The sequence below is a fragment of the Gavia stellata genome, chromosome 20, assembly GCF_030936135.1.
Source record: "Gavia stellata isolate bGavSte3 chromosome 20, bGavSte3.hap2, whole genome shotgun sequence".
In the NCBI taxonomy this organism is placed as follows: Eukaryota; Metazoa; Chordata; class Aves; order Gaviiformes; family Gaviidae; genus Gavia; species Gavia stellata.
In genome coordinates this window covers 14,930,933-14,958,381 of record NC_082613.1, presented here as the reverse complement: position 1 = coordinate 14,958,381, position 27,449 = coordinate 14,930,933, and the positions used below count along the sequence as shown (strand labels likewise).

The window sequence follows — 27,449 nt, the reverse complement described above, 5'->3', positions numbered from 1 at the left end:
GGGTTGAGCACATCCAGTAAGAGGCAGAGGAAGAAGTAAGGAACTGCAGCTCTCACGAGAACTTTTTGCAGTGCCGGTACATACGAATAGCCTAGGTTGCTGGTGAAGTGCAGGTCTTGGTTAGCAGAGAGTCCCTGGAAACACGTTAGTGTTAACTTTACTGTTCCCAAAGTGGTTGGGGTCTCTGAGGTTCAAACAGGACCTAAAACCTTTGTGCCAAAGACCACCAACCTTTAAGCAAAGACGGTCTGACAAGGTTTATCTCATGCTGCAATTAAAGGCAAGGACACTTCGTAATGCCCCAAATAAGTCTGCATGGGGAAGGGTAATTCCGACACTTTCTGACGGTTAGGTGGCTGTTCAATCTTTTTATCTTTTTTAATGCTAACTTTTGACATAATTTCCTACGTTTTTACAAATTGCGATAGGAGGGAAGGAGATGGCAGAGATGGTCCCACAAGCACACCAGAGCCTGAGCGGCTGGGCAAAGCCCGTACAGTGACCAACCCCCAGCTCCTGAGGCCAAGGTGACAAATATTCCATGAGGAGACGGGGAATGGACCACGTTGGGGCACTCTTTCCCCAAAGGCACATCCCAGACTCCAAAAAACCTCTCTTCCAAATCTCTAGTTCATTTTTCCAAACATGGAGGTTTCATATTCTCATTTGCTGGATTTTTTGATATCGGCACAATACGTTTCTAACCTCACCCAGAAAAACGGTTGAAGTGGGGTTGTATGCTAAGAAGGGGAGAAACGTCATCCTGCAGGAGTACACAACCTACATCTTAAAGGGTTAAAACTAGGCTAAGTACCAGGCATCCATCCACGTGCCTGAATACTAGAGACATTCTAAGATCAGAATCAGTTCTTAAAAAAGATCCATCTCATACCTTGAACATACATACTCCAGTTATTTGATGTTGTTCCGAAAACCTCCTTCATGCCGTATTCAACTTATCTGCTACTGTAATTCACAGATTTTATTTGCCACTATATTTTTAATTTATATCATGTTTTATTTATACTACTGTCTTTTATGAAACCCCAAATTTCAAAACTGACATGAGCATTACACACATAAAGTAGACTTCTTATTATCAACATGGCATAGGAGACAAAAAATGACGGGAATAAATCTTAGGTTTTACGTTGGAGAGACGTTCTGCAAAGTAAGTGACATTTCTCAGCAATACAAATTGTACATTAAAAGATAATTTTCAGAACATGATACCAGCTATGGAGTGCAGCACCATTACGCAAAGTAATGCTGAAGCTGTGCTTTAGCAAACGCTGTTTTTATGTTGTACTAGTTTGGCATCAAGATTGCATCAGGTCTTGTGAGTAGACTTTGGAGTGATTAAGTTTACCGTGCACAAAAGCCAGTTATTTGGCAAACTGTCAACACGACATAATTGATATTTTAATTACACTACTAATACACACATGCTGTTCACAATGAGCCTCCTCCTTGGTGTTACACAAACTGTGTATTTATAGCGCTGATTATTGTTCCAAAGAAGTTTGCTTAAATGCGAACTTAAATGCAATTGGTAATATTTTAAGTTGCTAGAAAAGCAAACCAAATTGTTTCACAAACGCTTATCGGCAGGCAACGCGCAGCACAGTGCAAACACGAGGGACCATCTCACTTGACATATGTTCTGGGGATAACACGTGCACCCTCCCCGCCGTTACGGCACGGTTATTTCATGGCTGATAAGGTGACTCTTTAACTAGTGGAACTGCCCCGGAGCCACCGGCTTATCAGAAAGACAGTGACCAACTCAAGGAGAGGAAAGGAAAGATTAGGAGGATGAATTTCTGCGGAATAGTTAAAAGGTGCAGCACAACCGGACTGCCATGTGGCACAGAGACGCTGCTTAACTGGAAGCAGCAGTTACACCACCTTGGGATGGGACTTGCTGTCTTTCTGGCCAAGCAATGAGTAGGGGGAGATAAGGACCCAGTCTGCAGCACAACAACGAGACACACAGACAAGAGAGACACTTCTACAGCCAGACTTACATGCGTTGGCTCCCACTGTGCAAGATCCTTCCAGTGCGGTACGATGCGGTGCTGTAGGTAAGAGCACATTTTAATGCTTTCCTACATTCCCTTGTTATGGGACAGAAAGAAAAGGGCGGACATGAGTGTGTAGCAGTGACTGCAGCACGAAGAAGGATGGATGGGGAAGAAGAAATCTAGATCAGGGGCATGATGAACAGGGCGTGTGGGTGCAAGAGCACTGTGTTTCACAGGCTGCAGATCTCCTGTGCATCTCTGGCTGTTACTTTGCACGTGTATATTATTTTTCTGTCTTGCCTCTGTAGGTAGTAAGTTCTCCAAGGTATCTCCTCCCTGTAGGTTTTGCACCGTGTCAAGCACCTGTGGCTCTGGCCCAGGTATGTATAATATACATGACATTACAATGTAACAGAATGTAACTGTAATAATAATAATAATAATAATAATAATGATGATGATGATGATGATGATGATAATGATGATGATGATGACGATGATGATGATGATGATGATGATGATGATGATGCAATAATATGGAGCAAGAGTAATTTATAGGTGGATATCATGGAAAATCTCCTAAGGGTGAGACCTTCTAGAGGATGCAGTAATCCCACACGACTCATCCTTTGAGAGGTGCCAGGTGGAATTTGTCACATCGGGGCAGGATCCCCCCAGGCAAGAATCCAGCACTGGCTGGTGGAAGCCTGCAAAGCTCAGGAAGACCTTTGCTACCTCCCAGGAAACACCAAGCACTTTGTGTGTATCGCAGGTCTCAGAGCCCACCTCCACACAGATATGCCAAAGGGAAACTGGGCCTGAGAGGTGCTGACCATCAGCCAGACCCTTCAGCCATCCGTAAAATTTGGAGGCTGCAATCAAGCCTCTTTTCTCGGAGGATCCGGGCTGGTAGGAGGAGACTGTCTGCAGAGGAAAATCCACTTTACAAAGCACCATGGAGGAGATACACAGAGACATGAACAGGAGCAGTGTCCTCCCCCCCAGGTTGGGTACCTACCTGCCTTTCGGAAAATGACTTCTTGAAAACCCGTTGGCCATTTCCCTACGAGTGCAACATGCTCTTGCAGCCGCAGCGCCGGCTCCCCATCTCTTCTCCTCCTCCCTGGCCCTCCTTCGGGCACAGCGCCGGCCAGACGCAGGCAGGAGGCATGCTGAAGTAAGGGGACTTCACAGCACGAGACAAAAATAGTATTTTAAAGTACTGGAAAAAGCAACTTGGCTCATGGCAAAGTAAATTAATTTGTTAAGTGCTGTTGCTCTGTTGGGGCTGACCAGAGCCATAGCAGATGGACCCGTGTGAAAGGGGAGCTGGGACTGCATCTGCCTCTGGAGAAGCTACGCTGGGTGAAGGTTGGGGTGTCACCTCGCTGGGGGTCACCAGAGTCCTGGCAGCCTCCCCTCGTGCCCAGCTGAGCTGCTGAAGAGCAGTTCTCCTGCGGGGAGGCGGCTCTGAGAGGTTTTCAGGAAAAAAAAGCCGGTTCCCATGCCAGATCCCCACCCTGGCAGGTGAAGGTCACCCTCTTCCAGACCCTGCAGGCCAAGGTGACACCTTGCCTTCTTCCTTGCCCTTCTTCGGGGAGAAATTCTTGCAGTACTGAGCAAAACCCACATCTGCTTTGCTTCTCAGCTATCACAACAGTTCGCTTGTGTGAAAAGCATATCACAACACCTTACTTTCTCCTATCTCAGAAATGGGATACCCATGGGTGAACCCAAGGACCAACAACGCAAGTGTGCTGGTAGGAGCTTGGTCCATCAGGTTCCCCCTTCTCATGCACAGCCCAGTCCTCATAAGCTCCGCTGCTGTCTGAGTACTCGCAGGGTTGGGACCTGACTGTGACTCCCACCACCCCGACCCTCTCCCGGCAGCACTTGGCAGGGACCACTCAGAAGCATCTGCATCAGCCATGCGAGAAGAGCGGCTGCTGCTCCGCAGGGAGCTTGTGCGGGTGTTCAGGACGACTGGGAAGCTCAGGGAGGACCTCTCCCACAGAAGAAGAGGACCCATATTCCCACAGGGACCTGCACTTCTGCCTGCAGGCACCAGCTCTGCACCTGCATCTCCATCGTGCAGCCGTCGCTCTGAGAGCACAGGCAGGAGCAGCAGCATTCCTGCTCTTCCCGGACACAGAGAGCTCAGCCACGATGGCGAAAACTTCAGAAAGTAACTATCAATACGTGCCCCTTCCTCTGAGAAACCATGTTTTAAATACATACAAGAACAATTTACTCTTTGATTAGGAATCTTGTCTCCCAGGTTCCGACCTGGAGAGAAATTTCATGACCAAGCGATAAAGCTCGGGGGGAGGCGTGGAGGGAAGGGGGCTTTCAAATGAAAATGCCAACAGATACTTAAAGCCAGAAGCATGTGTGGGTGTTGCTAAATTAAGCTCGCAAGTAGGTGGGGCAAATGCCTTGAACGAGTTTGTGAAGGTAAAATAACGTTCATTAAAAATAGAAAAACAACTGAAAAAATATCCTTTGTATTCAACTTCACACTCGTACATCATAATGTTCCAGTAAAAGCCCATTTTCCCTTGAGATAATAAAAGAATTGAATTTTTCCTTATCGGTCATCTATTTTTCTAGCTAAAGCTATTACTCCCTCTCTGTGGTTGCTAGGCAACAAGAAATATTAATAGCAGCTTTTATTAGCTTAGCTTTAGCAGTGGAGTACCAGAATGAGAAAATGGAAAACATAAATGTGTTACATAAATCTTTCAACCTTTCAGGGTTTGTGTTAGTCTCTGTTTTCATAATGATTTATTGAAGTGATGGTTCATTTATGAGAAAAAGGAGTGTGAAATAAGAAAACGGAACATTACCCTGAAGGACTGTTTGAAAATAAATAATTATAGGAGGTGAAGAAAAGCTGTTTAAAACCATTTTTCTGAGTTTTATAAAATTTAAAAAGACATATTTCTTTCATTTATTGCCTCTGAGAAAAACAGTAGCAGGGAATTGCAAACAGGGCTCTGTTTAATACAAAGAACCCTGCATGTATGGTTGTATTATTACTATTTTCCACCAAGGGCTCATGTTCGAGAGTTTAGTTTTTAAATACTGAACCATTAATAAGCAGAAAGATAAATTAGTCAAAACCTAAAGCACACAACACAAAATTGCCAGTACAAACTTATCCAGGACTGAAACACGGGGGACTCTGCTAAGTTTTTGCTGCCCGTGACACGCTGCCAGCCTGCGGTTTGACGGCGCTGGCTGAGCGTCGCCCGACCGCCGCTCTTGCTTGTTTGTTTATTTATTAAGGCTCTTCCAATGAGCATGAACTTGCTTTAAAGGGCACTGCTGCACATACATTGCATGGGGATACAGGTTAATTTAAATAACTTATTTTAACAGGCAGTGATTTAAAATTATTGAAATATTTGTGTATTGGAAGTATTTACGAACAACACGTAAGTTGCATTGCCTACTGGGATCACGTATTTCCAATGACTTAGATAAAAGACTGGCATTCTTACTTGGCTTTTGCGTCAACATCTAATTGGTTTCTTTCTTATATCCTCTATTGGAAAACTTTTAACACTCGCCAGCTCTGTACAGCCACGTCCAACCGTGTTGCCTACCACCGAGCACCCTGCCCACCTTCCTAGGGCTGCACCCTGGGCTATCCAGGGGAAACTGCTGCGATTCCCACTGCCTCCAGCTCCGGCTATAAATAAGAAACGCCGCTGTTTGATGGGGAGCAGTGGTCTTGGGAAGGATGGGAGTTGGGGAGAGACCTGCGGAGCCGAGGGGCTGGCCAGGGGGCTGGTCGTGCAACCTGCCTGCAGGAAGACCTCGCTCGAGGTCTTCTGGTGGGCACCAGAGAGGATGCTTCTCCTTGGAGCCCTATGCCGTCCCCACAGCCTGGGCGTGCACACCCCAGCTCTGGGAAAGGACTACTTCTCCTTTCCATTTCCCACATGGGAGACAGGCAGGCGGGTTACTGTTTTCCTTTCTGCTCCACAGCAAAGCCCCACAGCGCTGGGAAACAGCTATTCAGATTGCAAAGTCAACCGACCAACTCTTCAGGAATTTCAGGGCTGCGCTCATCCTTTGTACTACAGTTCACCCCCCATTTACCCTTTACTCTTTCCCCTCTACATAAACAGGTTCCACAGGTAACTGGAAAGTTGACATTTTTACACCCTGAATGTGCTTTTTGTCACTGGAGATTTTTAATATTTTTCAAATAATCTGTTTTCACTCAACAAACTGAAACAAAGACCTTCCAAGCTGTGGCTGCAGCCTTTTTTCCCTCAAGCTGATGCTCCAGCTTGCTGCGAGCAGAAAGAAGTTATCCCACCGGGCTCAAGGAAATGTTAGTGCCTTTCAAATAGTCACAAAGATCTCTCACTGTGAGAAGCACCAGGAAGGTGCAGGCACTGGGACAGTTGCCAGTCTCTCCAATCATACCTGCTACAAAGCCAGTGTTTGCTCATAACAGTTGCCACGTGTCCAAAACGATGATTCCCCCACGCAAAACCACATGGCTCTGCCCTAATTTCACCTGGACACGGCGGAGCAGGAAAGGAGCAGGACGGCTGCAGCCCCACAACACGCACCACGGGGAAACAGGCTGGTTTTTCAGCATGCCCCAGCATGGCAACGGCCGTCAAGCGCGCTGGGGTTTCGGGGTTGCTGAGTGGTGGTGGTGGGCTCTGGGCACTGCTGTCCCCCCGACCGGGGGCTCCCGGCCCCCCCCAGCCTGGCGCAGCACCCAGGTACCGGGCACCGTCCCACCTGATAAGCAGAGACACCCCCAGCGCGCTCAGCCGCTATCTAATATTTATGGAAATACATTTGCGCTGTGTTGGAGATTCTTGGGCTCTGACCTTGATCGCCCTTTGTTTCTGTCAAATATGTTCTGCCAAATCCCTTCTGAAATCTCATTTATTCACAGCAGCTCCTTAACCCAGCGGGCACCCCACCTCGCCGGCGCTCGCTGCCGATCCACGGCGTTTCTCTGCCTCCTCCCCTGCTCTCCCCCACGGCCCCGCGGTCCCCAGGTCCCAGCCCCGGTGTGGCCCCAGCCCAGCAGGTCTCGTGCGGACCCCCGTCGGGCTCAGCAGCTGCTTGTCCACACCGTAACACTGCTGGGATGTTCACAGTGGGCAAAGTCATTCTCTTTCCAAGGAAAAGATCTTTTTTCCTCTTTGATTATTTTTTCCTAAGTATATCTCAATGAAAATCACATCTCTCCTGTTTTCTTTTCCTCCTGCCATTCCTCCTCTTTCCTTCCTCTTTTCCCATAGCAAAAGAGAGGACGGTAGAAAAAACCAAATCCACTGTATGAAGAATTTTCTGCTTGTTTCTTGTCACCAACAGAAAAATTAACATGCCTTCCCCAAACGACCCAGCCCTGCCTCCTCCCCAGCCTCCCTGCACCCCGCTCCATCGGTCTTCCCAACGTCACATCTTCTGCCATCTCTTTGCCTACTCTTGTCTGCCCGTCCCTGCTTCTCTCCTCTCCAGCTCCCTGCACCCCGCCTTCAGCGTTTGAAAACTCCCTTGACTTCTAAAAACTGATGGGGAAAACCAAATAATAATAATAAGGAAATAAAGTGACAGAAACAGCAGTGAAGAACCACGTTATGTAAATGTAGACCTGGTCCACGGGGCAGAGCGAAGTGTGCAGAGGGCCGTGGCGTGGAGGGTGCTCTGGATGACGATGCTGAAGGGATGCGGAAATGTAGAGGTGACAGTGGGTGACAGTGGCTTTGGTTTTTCCCCATCAGGGTACAGCTCCCTTGCTCGAACGAGGGGCTCCAGCTCCCAACAACCCACAGATGGGCTGGAGCCAGGAGCAGGGTCTGGCATGCAGCAAATCCACCTTCACTCTCCAGCTCTCACCCTGCCATGGGAATTTCCGCACTGATTTAAACCCCCTCTGACTTGGTATTCATCTGCATAATGGCAGCAGCCGCCTCCTCCCTTGCAGAGGCTCTGGGAGGCTTAATTCAATCTAAGGATAATGTTGGGACACGCCAGGACAAGGGACACACCAAAGGGGACAGCAACCTGCACCCGTATTTTCCTCATTCACTTGTGAGCTGTAGAGGAAAATACCGCTCCCACAGCTCTCAGTGAGTCCCAGCTCACGTATTTTCAGCAGCTCGAGATATTTTCATGAGGATGCCTTAAAAAAATCCCAAGGCTCAAGCTACTTTTTTTAGAGGAAAAGTCTAACCGATGTCTAAACATTTTACCTTGGATTGTTTGTCATTTGTCACTGCATTCAAACCAAAAGACATGGCAGCCAAGGCAGGAAATAGCTGCGTATGCAAAAACCGGTACGAACTACAGCAAAGAGCAGCAGCACGGAGAGAGGCTCCCGGCTCCAGCATTTGCATGAGCAACGTCGGTCCTGGAACAAAGACAAACCCTCCGCACGCCTCCTCCGCAGCGCTCAGCAAAGGCTCACTCCCAGACTGGCTTCCCACCACTACCCGTGTGGCAACAAACCCCCTTTTTATGGAAGTGTTAGCAAACAAGTCCCTTTCTTGATCTGGAGGCTTCCTGCTGCAAACACCCACCCGACGGCGGTTGACTTTCGGGCAGGGTTGTAGCACGTCGCGCGTCCTGCGCCGTCACGCAGCGATGCCCGAAGCGCGGCTGGCTTCACGGGGCCACCACCGAGCGGGCTGCGGCTCGACGGGCACGCGGGCAGGAGGTATTAACCGTATGAGTTTAAAAATCTGCTCTGTCTCCGGGATTTTATTGCGTTCGCATGTACATGCACCGCTCCCATTAATGCTAACAGGAGTTATATGTGTGCCACGGGATGAATGCTGCCGTCGCGGGCTGGTGCTGGAGTAAGGGGAGACTTGACTGGGGCATCCAAAAAAAAAAAGGGGCTAGAAGGTGTTGCCTTTCAGTGGGAGAAGTCTGACAGCATGGAAAAAAGACTTCAGCAACAGGGTACGGCAGGATTTAATTCTGACCTGAAACTGCAACACAGTTCACTCTCTGATCTACTTCCTTTGCTGCTGGGACCTCTGAAGATGTATTACAGCTCCAAGGGGTTCGGCTCGAAACTAAACCGTTTCAATTCACTATCGGTTGGAAAATTCAGGGTTCACTGGATTTTTTATTTTCGTGGTAAGGGGCAAACAAATCTTAATCTCTCTATTCTACGTTTACAGCCCACTAAGCCCCTTTCTTATCTTCTCTGGCTCAGTCCTGATTTATTGTCACGATGCTGCATTTGTAAAACAGTACCATAAAGTAAGAAAGAGAACATTTCCCAAGGACTACTCCAAAATAAATTATTTCAGACGTACAGAAGCTGCTTAATAAATCCTACTATTCTTGTTTCTTTAGGTATTTTAGAAAGTGATTTATAAGTGCAATATCACCTCTCAAAAATGAGACAATCAACACAGGATAAAATTATCGTGTTATGAAAATAGGGGTCAGGCAAAGGGGCTGTGCTTTAAATTAAACCAGGGAAAAATATTTCATCTGAAATTGACTCTTTTTGTCTCAGAAATGAATGTTTTAATCACCTAAGAACCTAAAAGCTAACACAGAGGCCTAAGTAATATTTAATTTCATAGAAATATGCCTGTGTTCAATATTAATGGGCAGAACATGATATTTTTCTTAAACACACTAACAATGAAACTTGGAGATGCAGCAAGACTTTAGAAAGCCTTGGGATTTTCCTAGACTAAGAGATAATATCCATTTAAATATTTAAATATCACTACCTTTCAGATGGTTATCTATTCAAGCAATCAACACCAAATGTTCTCCAGCTAGCGCAGTGGCAGACTTGCAGGCATGCTATTTAAGTAAAATTAACTCTGTTTGTTATTGATGCCTTCCAACGGCATCCATGAAAATCAATGATCCTAGAGAGAAACTAAGTAGAAAACTAACCATAGGGCTAAATCTGCTAAAGAGGAAAATATTATTAAACAGCAACAGTATTAATTCAATAACACTGTCAAAATCAAGCCACAACCTTTCCTCGATGCTGCTGATACAGAAGCGTCGTAAGGTCTAATTAGCCCTGAAGTTTCCTCCCAGAGCTGCACTTTACTTCATTATCCCTGCCTTATTTATCCCTACAGGAGAGTCATTTGAAACTTTGCAAGGTATCCCCTTGCCACGGCGTGAGCCAAGAGGCAATTTGAGTTTGCAAGTGCAAGAGGGATCTTGTTCCCCTTGAAATCAATAGGACATGAAAATATTTCCCTTCATGGAGCATCCATGCTCCTCCTGCTGATGCCACTGGGGCCACCCTGGCAGCAGGACGCAGAGGTGACACAGGGCCTGGGGGCTTTTCCTGTCAGGAGAAGGGATGCAGGACGTAGGGGCTATGAACTTGGGGCTTTGGCTGGTCACCTTCACACGGCGTTGGAGCACGTGCACTTTGCTTGGTTCAGTGAGGATATCACATACCCAGAGAAAAACAACCTTCCCCCCTGCTCTTGAGCAGTTAAGGCTCAGGAAGACACCAAACTGGAAACATAAAATTGCCACCAGTCGTGGCCATGCAGGTGACTGCAGTGTCTGCCACCGCACCCCGACCTCGGCGGGCAGCAGTGCAGCAAGGCAGGGCTGCATCACCAGCTCTTCCCAACCCCCAGTGCAAAGATCTCATCGTTAGCATCTTTCTACGTTCAGCTGAACTCCTAACACGACATACAGCGCGGCTTCAACAAAAGATAGCAAGAGGGGGAAGTCACTGACCGTGGGTAGCTGGCTGGAGAGAAGATGCCCATCCTGACTCAACATGTTGGAGACCATGATGGCCGGCAGGTCCATGTTCTGGTAGGGGTACGCTGGTATCAGGCTGTTCGGAGGGAGGCTGTGGCACAGGGAGTGATAGCCAGTTTCGTGGTCCACCAAGTGCAGGAGGGAAGGGTCGGGGAGATTAGGAGGCGTTATGGGAGGGATCTCATAGTCTTCGTTATTCTCATTCTGACCGTTATACGTCTAAAACATGAAAAAGACATTTTGCAATGCGTCACTGCCTTGTTGCTTCAGCAAAGAAAAGCGGTTATTTATGTAAGAAATACAAAAGCACATTCCAGTGGGAAGGGTTTTGTTTTAATAAAAAAGACGTCTCCAGCCCCTGACACCAGCAGGTCGTAACTACGTCGGAACCGGGTAGCGAGTGCGGCAGCGCGGCACCCATCCATCAGGGACACCACGGGTCCTCACACACCTCAGATCTGCCTGGGGCACCCGCACTGCTCCCCTCTCCCACGCTGCATCCCTCTTGCACATCTTTAGCTCACCAAAACCTCAGCAGAAACCTCCACGCCTGGGTCGCAGCCAGGCAAGTGATGCTCGCAGAGCCCACTGCCATGAAAGCGCATGGCCATTTCCCAACCAGCTGCTGCATTTTTAAGGCGAAGTCCCTCTCTGGGCACCCAGCTCAGCTCTTACAGCATCTACAGTTTGTATTTTTAAGAGTGCTTACGAGAATTAGCTCCGTAGAATTAACTAGTACTTGGGAACAAAATTCCCGTTGATTCCTCAAAAACTCCAGCACAGAAGCTACAACCAGGGAGAGAGATTTGGAAACACAGCCATCACGTGTTTTTTAAATCCTTTAAAGAAAGCCTGCATGACTCGGCCACACACGGAGATTTGTCCTTCCTTATATCCTCATCCAAATTGTACTTGGACAAGCACTCCCTCACCTCCCTACCAACACTCCCTCGAGGCGACCAAGAATGCGCAGAGATGTTGGTACTCCCTGCGCTTCCCGGGTTTTCTGGTGCCTTGTTTACTTCTAAGCGTTCCAATTTGTACGGAGAAAGAATATGTTATAGCACCTGTGCAACCGTTTTCACTTCAGACAAAAACATCCTTGCTTCATAATGTAAGTGTGAATCTATCCAAAATTGTGAATTGTCAAAGCACAATATAATGAGTCTCTGGCAGAGGCGGCTTATTCTAAACATCTACTGTCTCACATATTATTATAGCATATGAAATTCTGATTAGCTATAGTATTATACACATGGATTTTAAGCTAAATTTCTCAGATCACCTAGTTTCACGGTTGGATTTTGACTTAATACTTGATTTAAGAGCAAAACCCCAGATGTGTGCAAAACCAGTTAAGCACTGTAGGCTTTATTAATCCATTGCCCCAGAGCTCACACTCGGATTCATGCTCTTCATCACCCCAGACTGCAGGGAGAAAACCCTTAATAAAATAGAATAAAACCCATATTTAACCGGAATACAGAAGTCATTGGGAGAGGCAGCAGGGAGCAAGGAGGTATCTGTGGATCGGTGGAAGGGCTCCCAGCGGGAGCGCTCCGGCACTGCCTGGGAGAGACGCGTCCCTGCGGGGCGTCAGAGCCGGGGGTCACTTCACTCCGGCCTCACCCCCGCCGCTGGGGCTGGAAGCGGCTCGTCCTCTGCTAAGCTGGATCCCCACCTCTCGCCTCCCCTCGCCCCGCTGCAAAAAGAGACAGAGGAAAGAGCAGGTACCGCATGTCCCACCCGACCCTTCACGTTCGCCTGAGATTCCCACCGGTGCGGGGAAATAGGAGTATGCAAGAAATACAAGACGGAGCCCGGGCTGTGATAGCTTGGTACCAACAGTTAGTGTTCAGGGGAAATTCAAGCCCAGCTATTTTTCCAGCCAGCTTCTGTCTAGCAGCGGTATTATACGGGGAAGGCAGGGGGCTGAGAGGATGTACACAACAGCAGACAGATAGATCCCATTTAATACATCTAGTAGTAGGTTTCCGTTTGGGCTACGCACTTCGATGTACACCAATCCCTTCCCAGTTATTTAAGAGGATTTCGCTCCATGCTTTGCGGAAAGGGATTTAAATAAATCATTGCACAGCAAACTTGTTCCTCCAACTGGTTTATTTTGGTATCAGGTATATAAGCAAGTGGCTTTACTGTACTTAACTAAATTATGTAAAACCCACTCAAAGTTTCCTAAAGCTCTCTTCAAAACTACACGTTCCTTGTGTTGCTGCAGAGCAGCTCACCGAAGGGCTTTGAGGTGGTTTTGTAAGGAGTGCGAAAGCCCCGTCACCCTGCTCAACCCCCTGCACGTTTCTGCTTCTGCTCTGTTCAGCCGGTGGTGGGGGTGAGAAAAGAGACCTGTTTAAATCACAAAGCTTTCCGAATAGCTACAGTATTGTGCAGACATATCAAAATTACAATCGAAGCTGTACACAATCAAAATCAGATTAGACAATATCCAATCAACATAATCAGACTCCGCGCCTGCCAGCTTTTACACCCTATCGCTACGAACAATTTTCCAAAGCAAGCCACGTTTATTCTATGTATGTTTTAAATAGACCGCTAGAAAGATAAGGAAGGGAGATGAGACAGATAGACACTTGGAAGGGTGGGAAAGGGGGGTGATTTCTTGTCACACACCATGCCTATTGACACGTCCAAGGTGACGTCTTCGTCCCCACTAAGGGTGTCTCACGCTGCGTGCACAAACCAGCAACACCCAACACCCCTTTCCAGCACAATGTGGGCTACGCTGCAGATTATATTTTCTATTCTTATGCTAATTTGAATTAAATTAAACAGCCAATTATACATTATAAGGATACATTACAAATTAGATTAGTGAGCTGGTCTGAACCCATTCATCCCACCAGGACTCCAAACGCGAGTGCAGAGAAGCTCGCTCTGCTACAAGGCTGCCCATTACGGTACACAAAAACCCACGGAAGATCTAGGATTTTCCACTGTCAAGCAGATGACAGTTGTTGCAATTACACATTATTCCTCTTCAAATTAAAACACTGAAATCAGCTGAAAGAAGGAGCCTCTTCTTGCAAACCCTCTCTCGGCTCGCACTGCGGGGCAGATGGGTGCTGCTTGGAGTGTCAAACCCCTGCTTCTGCCTGCAGCGGGATGGAGTAACAGGATCGAGCCAAGCACTCTCAGAGAGCAGACGGTGCCTCTTCCCTGACTCCCTCCTTGCCCTCCGGCCCCCGTCCATCTCTGTGCCCCAGCTATGGGGCTGTGCTGCGGGGCCAGGCACTGGGCATGGACCGAACTGCCCTGAGCGTGGCACCAGGGCTATGCCCCGTGCTTGTGCAGTGATGCCACAGGATGGCATTGCCGTAAGTACGACCAACCTCCAACAGCAGCAAAATCATATTTAAAAACAATTTTTCCTTCTCGAAATCCTAGTTTGAACAGCGGTCCCTGGACTGTCTCCATCCACCTGCAGGTTCAGGGGCAGAGGACAAGAGGAGTGGAGGGGAAGTGGTGTGGGGACATGAAGAGATGCATCCATCTGGCTGTGCTCATGCCATGCAGCTTCTCCACCACCCTTTCATCATGCCTTGCTGGGCCACAGTGCCCTAGATCTGTACCTTTGGCATGGGGAGGTGTGGAGGGGTCTGTAATGGGGAGAAGGGCTCTGGTTCCCAGCAAGGTGACACCCAGGCCACGTCCAGGACCACGAGGAGTCAGAACAGGTAACCACATTAACGCTGCTCCCTCCTAGCTCGCAAGCACAGGGCTGTGGACACGCTATTTGCATTCATTTGAGAGGAAAGTCAGAATTGCTGCACCCCTTGCGAGAGCAGGGCGTGACTTGCACAGCCAGCTCCCGTTGCCAGAGCTGCAGCGGCCGCCGCAGGCACGACCTGCACTCCCAAAGCACCAGCCGGGCTTGGAGACACCCCAGCGTGGCCTCCTGCCAAGGCTGCTCCCCGCCACGGGGATGACATGCCATGATCTCCCAGGCTTCCCATACTCCCTGATGCTTTTCAGGAGACGGAGACAGAGATAGATAGGAGACACCCAAAACTCCCGGATCTGCAGGTGACCAGCAGTGAGGGTAGTGGGGAAGGAGACAACAGCTTGAGCAGCAGGAGAAGGCTGAGAGGGAGGACAGGGAAGCGGTGGGGCTGGAAAGGGGTTAAGGAGCTGGCAGGAGCAAGTCCTGGGGGCAGAAGGAGCGAGCGAGAGTGACACAGCAGAGTCCTGTAGGATGGCCCTGGCCAACCAGGGGAGCAGAGCTATTTGAGGATGAAGAGGGGGGACACGAGTCCCTGCCTCTTGCATGCACGCTCAAGCAACAGCGCTGTGCACACCCTGAGCAAAGCTGTGCTGACCGGAGCCCAGGTGGTTCTGCGGTGCACCGTCATGGTGCAGAAGAAGCAGGAGTTGCCGTCAAAGGGTGCTCCATACGGACATGGAGCTGAATCAAGGGAGTGGGTGGAGAACAAGAGCTGTACCGGGGAAAGAGCTGGTCCCACTCTCTGTCTCCAGTGTCCCAGGCACACAAAGCCTGAGTTTTAACAGTAAAACTGGATCTTCTTTTGTATGGCTGGATAAGCACCTGAATTACAAGCTCATCAAGTTGTGGACGTCTTCTTTACATGCCCTTAAGATGCATCTGAAAATTACTGTGGGTCAAGGAGAGAAGCAAGGAGCTCTCACTCAGGACCGTCAGCATCCAGCGACGAGCAAGCTGGAAATAGCTCCGAGCATTTTCACAGCGAGTATCTACCACTGCTGTAACACAGCACAAACGCCCGCAACAAAGGAACGCAACACGCTTCTGTTGCTGCTCCAGGGCGGGAGAGAAACAATCCTACCTTTCTTCTACTCTTATCAGCGGGCTGCACCAGGCAGCACAGGTCAGGCAAGGGGTGCGGGAGCCCGAGCTGCCTTGCAGCTACCCAGGCTGGATGCGCAAGGGGCTGCCCTGGGAACAGGCAGCAGGGCAAGTAGTGAGAGCTTCAGCCACGAAGCCATCTCGTCTGCTTTGAGAAAGCCAGGCCACATCACTCAGCTTTTCTACAACAGCCCTGGATGTGTCTGCCCCCGATCACCAGCACGCCTGAGACTGATGGGGCGTGCAGGGATGGGGATGGAGATGCCCATTCCCAGCTCTCACTTGGATCTATTCAAAGCATTGCGCCAGATTTCCACTTCTTCTAGCTCACATATACTGAGCCCAGACATTTCTCTGCCTTGCAGCACGCAGAGCCCAGCGCAGGAGAAGGCTCTCAGGCAGGAGGTGGCTTTGGGGACCGGTCTGTGGATTAGCAAGCAGCTTTTCTCTGCTGCAAACACGGAGCACATCTGTGGGTCATCAACATGCCCTGCGTGTCCCTCACCTCTGCACTGCGAGACAGCCCAATAGGCATGGCAACCCCGCACATCCTCTGCCACCGGACTCAAAACCACACTCAACGCTGCTGCTGCTTTGTCTTTCACTCCTACACCATAGCTCCTCTTGAACTGCAAATAAAGCCAAGCCCTGGTAGCTCCCGCCAGCCACCCAGTAACAAAACCACTCTGCGTATCTGTGGACCTGAGCCCAGGGAAGCGTGGCCAGCAAGCAGAGCGAAGAGGGGCTGTTTTGGATCCATCCACCCACCCCTGCGCAGTGGCCAGGCGGCTACACACATCCAGCTGATCTGAGACTAAGGGATGTCCAGATGCCTGAACGCAGCTCTTGAGGGATCAGCTCTGATTCAATCAACGCCATAACCACAGCCGCGTTTTAAAGGACACTGAGAACTTGCCGTGCAGGTGACTCGGGAGGGAGCTTGAAGTGTTCAGCATGTCTACAAATTAAGCCTTTAGCTTTCTCCTGCTTTTCCCTTCTTGGGAGGGGAGGAAAGTGCTGTCCTTTACAAAACACTGTACAGCTGGCCAGCACCATCTCTTCACTGCACGTTGGTATTAATCATAGAGGACATGACTTGACCAAGGACCTGGGAAACTGTTCTCCTCGGCAGCATGGCAAATGTCCAGTGACCCTAATTCTCCACTGAGTCATGTTCTCTGTGATTATTGACGAGGATCCAGGAGTTGCAGCCAAGCATTGATTCAGAGAAATATTATTCACAGTGAGAAGGATAGAGATTTGCAGTATTACTGCAGGTAAATATTTGCCCTGTCAAATAACATTCAACAGTAAATATGAGCCTAAGAGAGAACATTTATTCTTGGTAATATACAATGAAATACGTAGGCTGGCTTGATCCATCCCACCCTAATCATCCAGATGACACAGAACACCATGGACTCTGTACCATCCCTCATCTACTAGCTAGGTTTTTTCCACAGCTAACACAAGAGCTTACTGCCGTAGGAATGTGACCCTCTAGACACTTTGGAGATCAGATGGGTCTAAGCAGACCAAAACCAGCCTGGGAGGTCTGCGAAGTGAGGAAAACATTGCTATTCGTCAGGCTGAGAGGTATGACCAAGGGCTACACCTTGAGCTCCCGGTGTGCATGAAGAGCAGGGAGAACACGAAGATTACGGGCTGCCCATGCCATCCCACGAGCAGCAGTGGCAATCCCTACCCTCCCACCCGAGCCCAGCTGGACACGGGGCTGTGTCCCCAGGGAGAACGCTCCCCTCCTACCAGCACCATGAGCTCTACCAGCGCAGCTTGGGCAAGGGGCTGCAGAAAACCAGCCAGGTGGTTCGTGGGGTATCTCGACTGCACCAAAGCTGGATGATGCATCGGATCGGGTCAGAAGCCAGATAAGCACATTGCTTTTTCACAGAGACTTTCCCTACTTCTCTTACATACATGCAAAAGGATTCACCATGGGCCAGTGTTCACACAAGCTGCAGGGCACGCCAGGCTGGGAGAAGAACTTGGGCCGTATAAAGAAGAAAAGAGTCCAAATACAACGAATACATGAAAACCAAAGCTTAATGAAGGCAAGCAACCCTGCATTTCCTTGAAAGCCTCCGAACTGCTCTCCCACCACACACATTACTCAGCACAGGCATGGTCATAATTGCAAGAAAGGGATTTTGATACATTTCTCCAGCACATGAACCACAGAGCTTTTCTGCTTGGCGCAAAGCACTGAATCCACAGGGACAGAATCGGTAGTTCAGGTGGCAGGAGAAAGGTGGAAGTCACTTGGATGTTGCAAACTAAAGAGAAATGTTCTGGGGCCAGCAAAGGAAACGGCCCGGTGTTCGCTGCAGGGCAACCCGGGGGTCTGCGGGCAGGGGTGCGGACCCCTTCGGCACCATTTCTCCGGTGGGGATGATGCTGGAGGGCTGCACTTGCACTTGTGATTCCCAAAGCCCCATGCCAAGAAGTGAAGTAGCGCTGATTTTCCACGTCAGCAGCTCTGGGTCTTAGGAATGGAAATTGATTTGCCTCATCTTCGCACACGGAGATCCAGCGTGTGAATAGCAGGGCCAATGAATTACTTGGGTAGAGTTGGATAAATACTCCAAAGAAGTATTTATTAAGTCAGTCACATACAATCTACAAAGTGTCTTTGAAGTGTTCCCAGCCCCTTTTACACTAATTTTCACATGCTCAGGTTTTTGACTATGGGAATGCGGTTGAAAAGGGAAAAATGAGTTCTTGCATGAACATAAATGTGCATTGGAAGTGTCTGCACAGTCTTCAGTAACAGGCAGCCACACCGGGGAGGTTGGGAGCACAACAGAGCAGCAGGCAACCTGCGGGAAGGCTGGGCTCTGCCTACCTCTGTGCTCCTCTTCCGTACCCGTAGTAGTGGGTTTTTAAATCTCGAACAAATGTCAGTTCACCCAAAGAGCAAGCACACACCTCCACGTTCCCCGTTTCTCACCGCTCCCTCCTATCGCGCAGGCGTTGCTCTGACGCAGACCCTGAATGCTACGACAAGCCGCAGCAGAGAGCCAACCTCCAGCTCAGGCGCAGTGTTACTGCACGGCTTCACCTTTGAATGGAGCTGGATGTGACCTTCTAACTTTACGTGAGGTGACCTTGTCCCATCTCCTACAGACATAAATCCCATGCAGTAACACAGCCATGGGTCTTCCAAAAGCTGAGCCTGCCGGGAGGTTTCAACCAAGTTTGGCAGCGCAAAAAAAGTCTCTTTTCTACAAGTTTCATAAAACCACATGTGCACAGAAGGGAGATACCAAGGTCCTAAACATTCATGCTTGCCCTAATAATCTTTGCTCTCCTTGGCCAGTTGCTACAGCAGCGAAGGGACGGCTGCGATGCGCTGCCGCAGCGCTCAGCAGGACAGGGACTGTGAAGGGAATGAGCCAGGAATATTCAGAGGGAACAGAAAATCTCAGTTCGCTCAGAAAGATAAACTTTTGGGAGGCATGCACCCAATTCTGCTGCTCACCGGAGAAGTTTTTTTTGGTTTACACGCCACCGAAGCCAGAAACAACGTTCTTGGGACTCTCTGGCCTCAACCCGCCCATTGGTACCTCATTTATGTGGGTTGGAAATGAAGAACAAGGTACCAGTTATGAATAAACATCTGTATGACGGGCAGTCCCTGAGATTCAGTCTGGGTAAGGATTCGCTTGTGGCTGTGGCTGAGCAGAGGCAGCGGTGGTGACGGTCCCTGCCCCGCGCCCTCAGGTACAGCCCAACAGGGCTTCTTGGGATTCATGACGTGAAGCATGTGCGTGCATTTCTGCCACATCCCTTTTGATGTAAATAAGAGATTATAGTCAGTTTTTATATCGTCCAAGCTGCGGTTGACCTGCATCACCACTTCACCAAAAAAAGCTAAAAATAATGGAGTTCTATGAACAATTTATAGCAAAAGAAATCAGCCCTATTGTAGGCTTTTAAAAAGGCTCTCAACTCCCTCTCTCCCCCCACTTTTTTTTTTTTTTTAATCAGTATCTTATCCAGAACTGGAATCCTGTCAAGAATAGTGGATAGCAGAGAACTATAACTTCTTATTATGTGTATAGTGATTTTATGAATTCAGTGGGGAATGAAATGCAATTTTGTCAGACTTGTCTGTGTTCATAATGACCAAGTCAAATTAATCATTGTGGATAATACTCCTGTGTCAGCCATTCAAGAGATTTTTTAATAGAATTTTTCTGATTCATGTCTTGCAGTACATCAGATCTGTAGTAATGCAGGCACTTCTAAAAATCAGTGCAATTATGGCTTCTTGTTGGCCTGTCATTTTCCTGGAATAAAAATGTCTCTGCAAAAGTCATATACTGTACATAAACCAAAATGGAAAACAAAAATATAGTTACAATTAGGCTTGATTTTTTCTAAAGATTTAATATCTTTTTGAGGCCATTATTTACAGGCAATATATAAAGCTACGGTGCATGATGCTGAAGATGGACTGGTTTATCACAACACATACCAATTTTGTCCTGGTTGTCATTCTTCCTTTGATTGCCCTATGAGTTAGTGTTTTTTGCAGGCATAGAAATGACTATCCCATTGAACAAACAGGGGATAGGTAATGGGCCTGCAGTCAAATTATTGTGTTTATTAAAAATGTATCCAGGAAAGCCCACACAGATCCCAAAGGGCTCTTGTTCAGGAAAATCTCTGGTTCAAGAAAAGGTTACAGTTACCATAAAGGCAGATATACATGTATGGAAGCAGCAGAGCAGCATGCAATGGTATATAAAGGATTGCTAATGCTGTGTTTATCCTTCTGGGGAAGAGAGAGAGAGACAGACCTCTAATTCCCCAGTGACGCTGACAAAAATGAGTTTTGGAAGTAGTTACCCCCAGGAATAAAGAGGAAAAAAACCGTAATCCACCTCAGATATCTAAGCTTTTCCTCCTTTCATCACAAGGCAGCAATTGCCTTGTAAGAGAGTGCAGGGAAGGACTCTGTCAGAGCCACAGCATGTCCCAAAAGAGAGCTCCGCTTGAACCTGCTGGGACAACCATCCCTCCAGATCCACCTTCTCATGCCACCAAATACCTCCTGGGGAGAAAAGCTCTCAAAACCACTTGCAGGGAGGAATGGAAACCCACGACCACATACTATCCTCCCATGAATTCAAGGCCCCCGTAAGCAATCAGACCAACAGTTAGTCTGGTCAAACAGGCTGACCTAAAAATTAGCCAATACTAGCTAGCGTTTTGGAGGAGATCTAAAAATCCCTAGTGAACAATTATGGAAGCTCCTCAGAGAACAGAACAATTCACCCCTCCCTTTCACCTACCTCATCTGGTTTTATCACCCTTCCACCTCCCTGCATCTCTACCACGTTCTTGACATCAACATCTAGCAGCAGGGAGTTCCCCAGGCTCCTTACAAAATCCGCCCAAACCTACCGCTTTGCAGATTTGCTGTTGTTACTTCCCTGAAATGCCATTCTCACAAGAGAGAGCATGTCCAGGCATCACCTTCCTCTGCCCCATGCTGTCCTGATCCATGCTGGGGTATTCACCTTACGGCAGACGTGGAGGTGCTACATCCGGACCCCCCATCTCCAGCTCTGGAGGCTGAACTCCGTATGGCAACACCACGTCCCTATAACAAAGATTTTCAACTTCCAAATAAGCAGATGGGATATTAAGGCTCAAAGTCTGTTGACAGTGTTTTCAGAAGCATTCGATATTGGCTTATGCAAACATCGGCAATAACCAAAGCTCCTGAAAACTCTTTGCTGCATCTTCATAAGCAGGGCCAGGACTGTAAGTCATGTTTGATGTGTAGTTGCTCCTGGATCACCTGTTGTAATATCTAGCTTCACCTACATTTTAGTTACCTGCCCACACTGATGAGAGAACCGTTTCATTTCACTATGTGTTTTTGTGGCTATTATTCCCTATTTTTTTCAAAGCAAACGTGGCAGTGCTCCAGGGAAAGCTAGGAGATGTGCAAGCTCCGCTCCACGTCGGCAAAGTCTACCCTCTGTCATCTGTTTCACAGTCAGCCTCCTTAAAATTGTTTATAATGATTTTTGCCTGTTTTTAAAATACATTGAAGGGACCGTACATCCAATGAGAGAGGAGCCGATGGGGATCTAAAATTAGACTGACTGGGCCAGACTAATGTAACCCCTTTTCTTTTCTTTCCTAGTATCTTGCCTGGAAGCGAATACAAGGAATATGATAATATTCTACTCAAGAATATCATGCATTTCTGGGAATTATTTGAGGAGTACAGATTTTACATAATTGCCTTCTTTGTCTCATGGCATACTGAACTTGCATAATAAGATCAGTGCACTTCACAGAAATTCATTGTTGGACTGTACGGATTTGGTATTTTGTGTTGAGCCAAGGGTACATTATATAATGATGTATAATGCACTGTAAGCAGGTCAAGAGATAAGGCGGCCTGAAAACAGTAATGGACTGCATGCAAGGAAGAATTAGTAAAAAGCACTCTAAGAAATTAGTTCAACCTGGCTTCAGCTGAGCAAGAAGGACCCAGAGCAGGAAGGAAACTATATTCTGTACCATACTTGTCCCCTTCCCATTTTTGTCTTAGATAGTATTTCCCTTGTGCTCAAAACTGAAGGTGTGGGGTTAAGGGATTAAAAAAGCCCTTGTGGCAGACTTTGTACAGATGCTTTGTAGCAAGTTTTTCAGAGTTTTATCTCAAAGGATATGTTCTAACCCTCTGCACACAGCCAGCAGAGCCGTACTCTGTGCCGCAGGCAGTGTGGCAAATACTGCTTCACCTGCAGCAAGATCCTCCACCAAAGCCATAATGGCAACACAACCCATCTTGAATCAAGTCTTTTTTCTCCCAGATGTGCCCTGATTGCTTTTTTTTCCTCCCATCAGCAAGGATAAATTTTCAAACAAAGCCCTGTGCGGTCCTCCCACCCCAGGGCACATCTGCAGCCACCAGCCCTGGTGTTTGCAAGGCGTTGAGACATGCACGTACGACTGCGAGTACACTACCAGCCCAACTGCAGAAGCAAACACTGCCATTCCCTTGCGAGAGCCTAAGGGGGCAATCCGCAATGTTTTCCTAAGTGGTCCTACACTACACCCGGTTTTCTCTCATCACTATACATGTGCACTGTCTTCCCCTACGCAACCGAAGGAGCTCCTTCCAGTGCACAAACGAATCTCCGCAGCGCTCGGAATGACGATACTGCTCGTGATCCCACTCCAAGCCTACGAAGGCAGAGCAAAGCTGCTCAACAGTAACAGCTCTTGGTACTCTTGCCTACAAAGTGAGGGTATCAGCCAGATGAAATCACAAAGTGGGTCAGCCCCACTACATTTGCTAAATTTCTAGTTATTTAATGTTGTGAGCCAGGGCCGGCGTGGCCAGTGGCGGCAGGGATCAGGCCAGGATCTTTGAAGCCCAAAGCATCACCCAGCACAAACGCGCTCAGATTTGAGCTCACCTGCTTCCAAAGTTAGACTTGGGACCCCAAAGCAAAGTGACAAGAAAACTACACATGTTAAAACAAAAAAAAAAAGTAATAAAATCCAACAGAAGCAGTGGCACCCCCCTCCCCATCGTCCAGATTTGACGTGTCTGATTAGCACGAGGAAGGCAGAGATGTGGGGAGAGCTTGCATAATGTGGTGCAATCTAGCACCTCCCCCAGGGTGCCCAGCTGCTGCAGAAGCAATTTCACAGCTCATCATCCATTATGAGATTAAAATAATTTTTTTTCCTCCCGTGAAGTATTAATAAATTGTGCAGGCAGATCAGAGTTAGTGCCATTTACACAAATGGTACTGAATCACCCACCTAGTTATTTCTTAATGGATCGAGTATCTGTGTTCCTCCTTATCCTGTAATTTAAAAAACTAAATACACAAACCTGTTTATTTGTCTCATCAGGCCCCGAGCCAGCTTTTATTAAGCCTGGGGATACCGGGACAATGGGAGAGCTGCTGCCTCCCATGGACCTGCCCCGGTGCTTTACAAGGGAACAATACCAAAACATCCACGTCGATCAATACAGAAGGGGAAATGCACTATGAAAAGGGCCAATACACATTGAAATCCCTCCCAGAATTCACTTACTTTCCCTTCTGGAAGCAAAACTCACTGAGGCATCGCTGATATAATGCGTCTTCCTTGGTACATATAGTGAAGATGTAAAGCCATAGTCAGAGCACCGCTAATGGCTCTTTGAACATCTCTGCTTTATTATGGTATCAGACGGAGCAGGCATGTTTAATGTTTAAACTTCCAACGACAAATGCCTTCAGCAAATATGTTTTATGTATTTATTCAGTGCTTCTTAAGCGCCTGTCGCCTTAGCAGCTAAGGTGCTGCTTACCTTTTTTTTTTTTATATTTTATTAAAATTAAGAACATATCAATGCTTTGTAAAATGCCACCTTCTTCCCTCCCCTCTCTCCTCTTTATCCCCAAGAGGAGCTTGAAATCCTTTACCCGTCCATCCACTGCAAAACATTTCAGACTGCCAGGAAGTTACCAAAATGGGAAAAGGAAATTAACTGAAATCACCAGTGCAATAAATCAGCCTCCCACGTTATCCCGAAGACCCTCAGCCCCAGAATCTGGCTCCAGCACGTGGGAGAAGTGCCAAAGCCAGATACCTCTTAGTCAGCTTTGCCAAAGTAAACCCTGAGATGAGACGACAAGAGCATCCCCCTGATTTCAATCTCTCTCCATGACTGGGTTTGGGCAGGCGCTGCCTCCAAAGCCAGGGCAGGCAACGTCTGTCTGTAGCTAAGCATGACCTGGTTTTGGTTGGTCAAAGGAGATATTAAAGATTAACTATGGGGTTGGGATGCCTCACTCCTTGCAGACCCTAAATATGCAAAACTCCTCAACGTGCCAGTCCTCCCAGTCCATGAGATGTCAAGATAATCACCCGGGATCTCTCTCAACCTCCTTTGCATTTACTGAGCTTCTGAGCGCCACAATTACAAGCCTTCCTCCACAACCACGACTGCAAGAATTTTATTCATTTACTCACTTATCCAAAGCAGAAGCTGTCATGTCACAAGAGTACAAAGGTGCCGGGCTGTTAGGGAAAGCACGAAGCACCAAAAGACTCATGACAAAATTGTGAGAACTGTAACATGGTGCATGGCCAAGTATCCAAATCCCCAGCATAGGTGTGAAAATCTCAGCCTTAAGCCTCCAGTATGTGAATTTTGGGAAACAAACAGATTTTATTTTTAACAATTTTAACAATTTTTTTTTCTTTAATAAAAACAGGTTTATATATGGTATCTAAAAAAAGGCAGGAACACACACATTGCTGTGAGGGGCTCATTTATGTCCTAATTCACAGATACTCATCAAATACCTTCTAAAGCATTAAGCAACCTGGACAAAATGAATAGCTAGAGTAGGTACCATCCTTTCAGGAGGAAGGCAAAAAGGAAAACCATCAAATTAACAATCAAGAGAGCAATGTTTCCCTAAAGTAATGACAACTCTCCGTCTAGAAGGACAGCCGGGACACCAAGCTGCTGGTCACAGCCAGGAGCGTGTAGCATCGATCACCTCCATCGCTGGTGGTGAGAAAGGACTGTTGTAGGCACTGGCAGCTCTAGAGGCAATGGACAACATCTGCTGACACAGGGAAGAGCTTTCTTGAGGAGATGAAGGTGCAAGAGGGCTCACATCAACACCAGCACAACCTTCATCGCATGACCACAAGGGACCCAACCCACAAGGCATGAGGCCGGAGGCACTCCATTAGCAGCTGCATCCAAAGAAAACCAGCCCCAGCTATCCGGAGGCTGAAACAACTGAAAAGCTTCATTCATTAAGCAGCTGGAGAGCTTTTTCTATTTTTTTTACTAGTTTACAACATGCCAGGTGGAACCTGAATTGTTCCAAGGGAAACGAGCAGAGGTGGAAGAGCCAAAATGAGAGAGAGATGCTAATGGAGAGGCGGGGGAGGCTCTGAGCACAGCAGGGCTGCAGGCAACAAAGCCAAAACATCTACCCCATGGTAAAAATCCACATTTGCCCAGTGTACTCAAGGGCTTCAGCTGCCATCTTGCAAACCCAAGCCCACGCAAAGCCTAGATATTTCCACAAACCTGTGACGACTCAGAGCCGAGTGCTTCTATTGCTCATACTGGTACCAAACCGGGTACCTCAGAGTCCTACTTGCTGTTACCAAAAAACATCATCCCAGTCTAGCCCCTAATATGATCAAAATGGGACAGACAGATCCTTTCGAGGAATGTTACTAGAGAAGCTTGGCTGCAAGTTAAGCTGCATTGGCTTTCACCATTTCTCCTCCCATCCCTAATCTTGATATCAGATAACAGGAATCTCTTTCCAGACTGGAACAAAGTGAGGCAGAAGTTGGCAATCAAGGATCGCATAGACAAAAGAAAAAACATGCAAGTAGAAGAGAGTAGGTGTTTCTATCGCGCACGTTGCAGCACATCCTCCGTGCAGCAGTCTGGAAACCAGGGCAAGTAGAAGAATTACACGGCATGTTCAAACCGCGGTGTTTCAAAAAATAAACACCATAGCATGAGTTGCTCAAAGAGCTTCAGCGCTTTCTGCATTTTACAGAGTGGCTTTCCCTTTCTGATCCCCAGCACCTCTGTGTGACCGTGATAAATTCATTCCTGAAGTTGCATTCAAGTGCCCAATAATTTCCGTCCTTTCCTTGCAGCTCCTCTCTTGACATTTCATGACCAGTTAAAAACTTAAAGGCCTGAACTCACAGTGTTTTGCTAACTAGTCCTTTGTGCATGCAAACCCACACGCGACTGCACGGAGAGCTCTGCACTTGTGCAGGGGGTGGAGGAAATGTCACATTTGCACAAGCATCAACGTTAACTGCACCCGCACGAAGGCATGCAAATATTCATGCAAAAATACACAGCGTTCAACTTCCTACCACTCGGGTGAGCAAACGTCCTGCTGCTTTTATGAAATGGGGCTCCTACAGCTTTGCTATTTCTGATTTAAATAACGATGTTTCCCTTTCATGTGTTCAGCGCAGGGAAACCTGCCCTAGGATGAGGGGTGGGCAGGTGAGGACCACACATCTTCCCTTTGATAGCGGTGGGGGCTCCCAGCTTGTAGCACCCTGACCCGTACGCAGAGGAACGTGACCTGTTACCACCTTGTGCCCCACCTGCTTGCAGAAGTGATGGGCATCCTCCTCCAGCCGGGTCCGTGGTGGAAACAAGCACCTTTTGGGTATTTGCTTCCAAAATGCACTAGGAGTTGCTGAAGCCTGGGGAAAAAAGCTCCTCGAGAGAAAAGCAGCCCCCAGCTTCGAGCACGGCGTGGGGAGCACGAGCCCTCAGCGCCACGTAGGTGTCTGGTTTTGTTTAGAAGTCATATGGAATTCTTAAAATAAATTTGCTAAATTGTCTTCCAGAGACTGATGACTTTTTTTTTTTTCTTCCCTCCTTAATAAACTTTCAGGGCTATCTTTATTGTTATGTCTAATTTTAGAGAAAACTAACATTTCCTGAGATTCAATTTCTCTCATAATTGTTGGAAGGAAACTAAATTGTCTGCTGTAAACATTCACTGTATTGTGTGAAAAGTATCTTTATTACAGCCCACTGGGAATATTAATAAAATTCCCAATCCTAGCCCTTCCTCACTTTTTTTTTTTAAGCTCGCTCTTTTCTCTTATATACCCATTAATGTCAGTTCAAACATTCTGCAGGCGAGATATGAGAACTTAAAATATATTATTTAACAATCAAGGGTAGAATAAAGACTTGTGAGCAGTAAGATCCTTTCTGCTTTCTCTTTTGGCGCTTTCTATTA

The 27,449-nt window shown here is 47.6% G+C and overlaps 1 protein-coding gene across 1 annotated transcript in view; it reads right to left on the bottom strand.

Annotated features, from left to right (window-relative positions):
• TOX2 (TOX high mobility group box family member 2) overlaps window positions 1-27,449 on the bottom strand; it is a 157,172-nt gene that overhangs the window by 54,484 nt on the left and 75,239 nt on the right. The window contains exon 3 of the mRNA XM_059827198.1: window positions 10,749-10,994. Within this exon, the coding sequence (XP_059683181.1) occupies window positions 10,749-10,994 (246 nt within the window). The remainder of the gene's footprint in view (window positions 1-10,748; window positions 10,995-27,449) is intronic.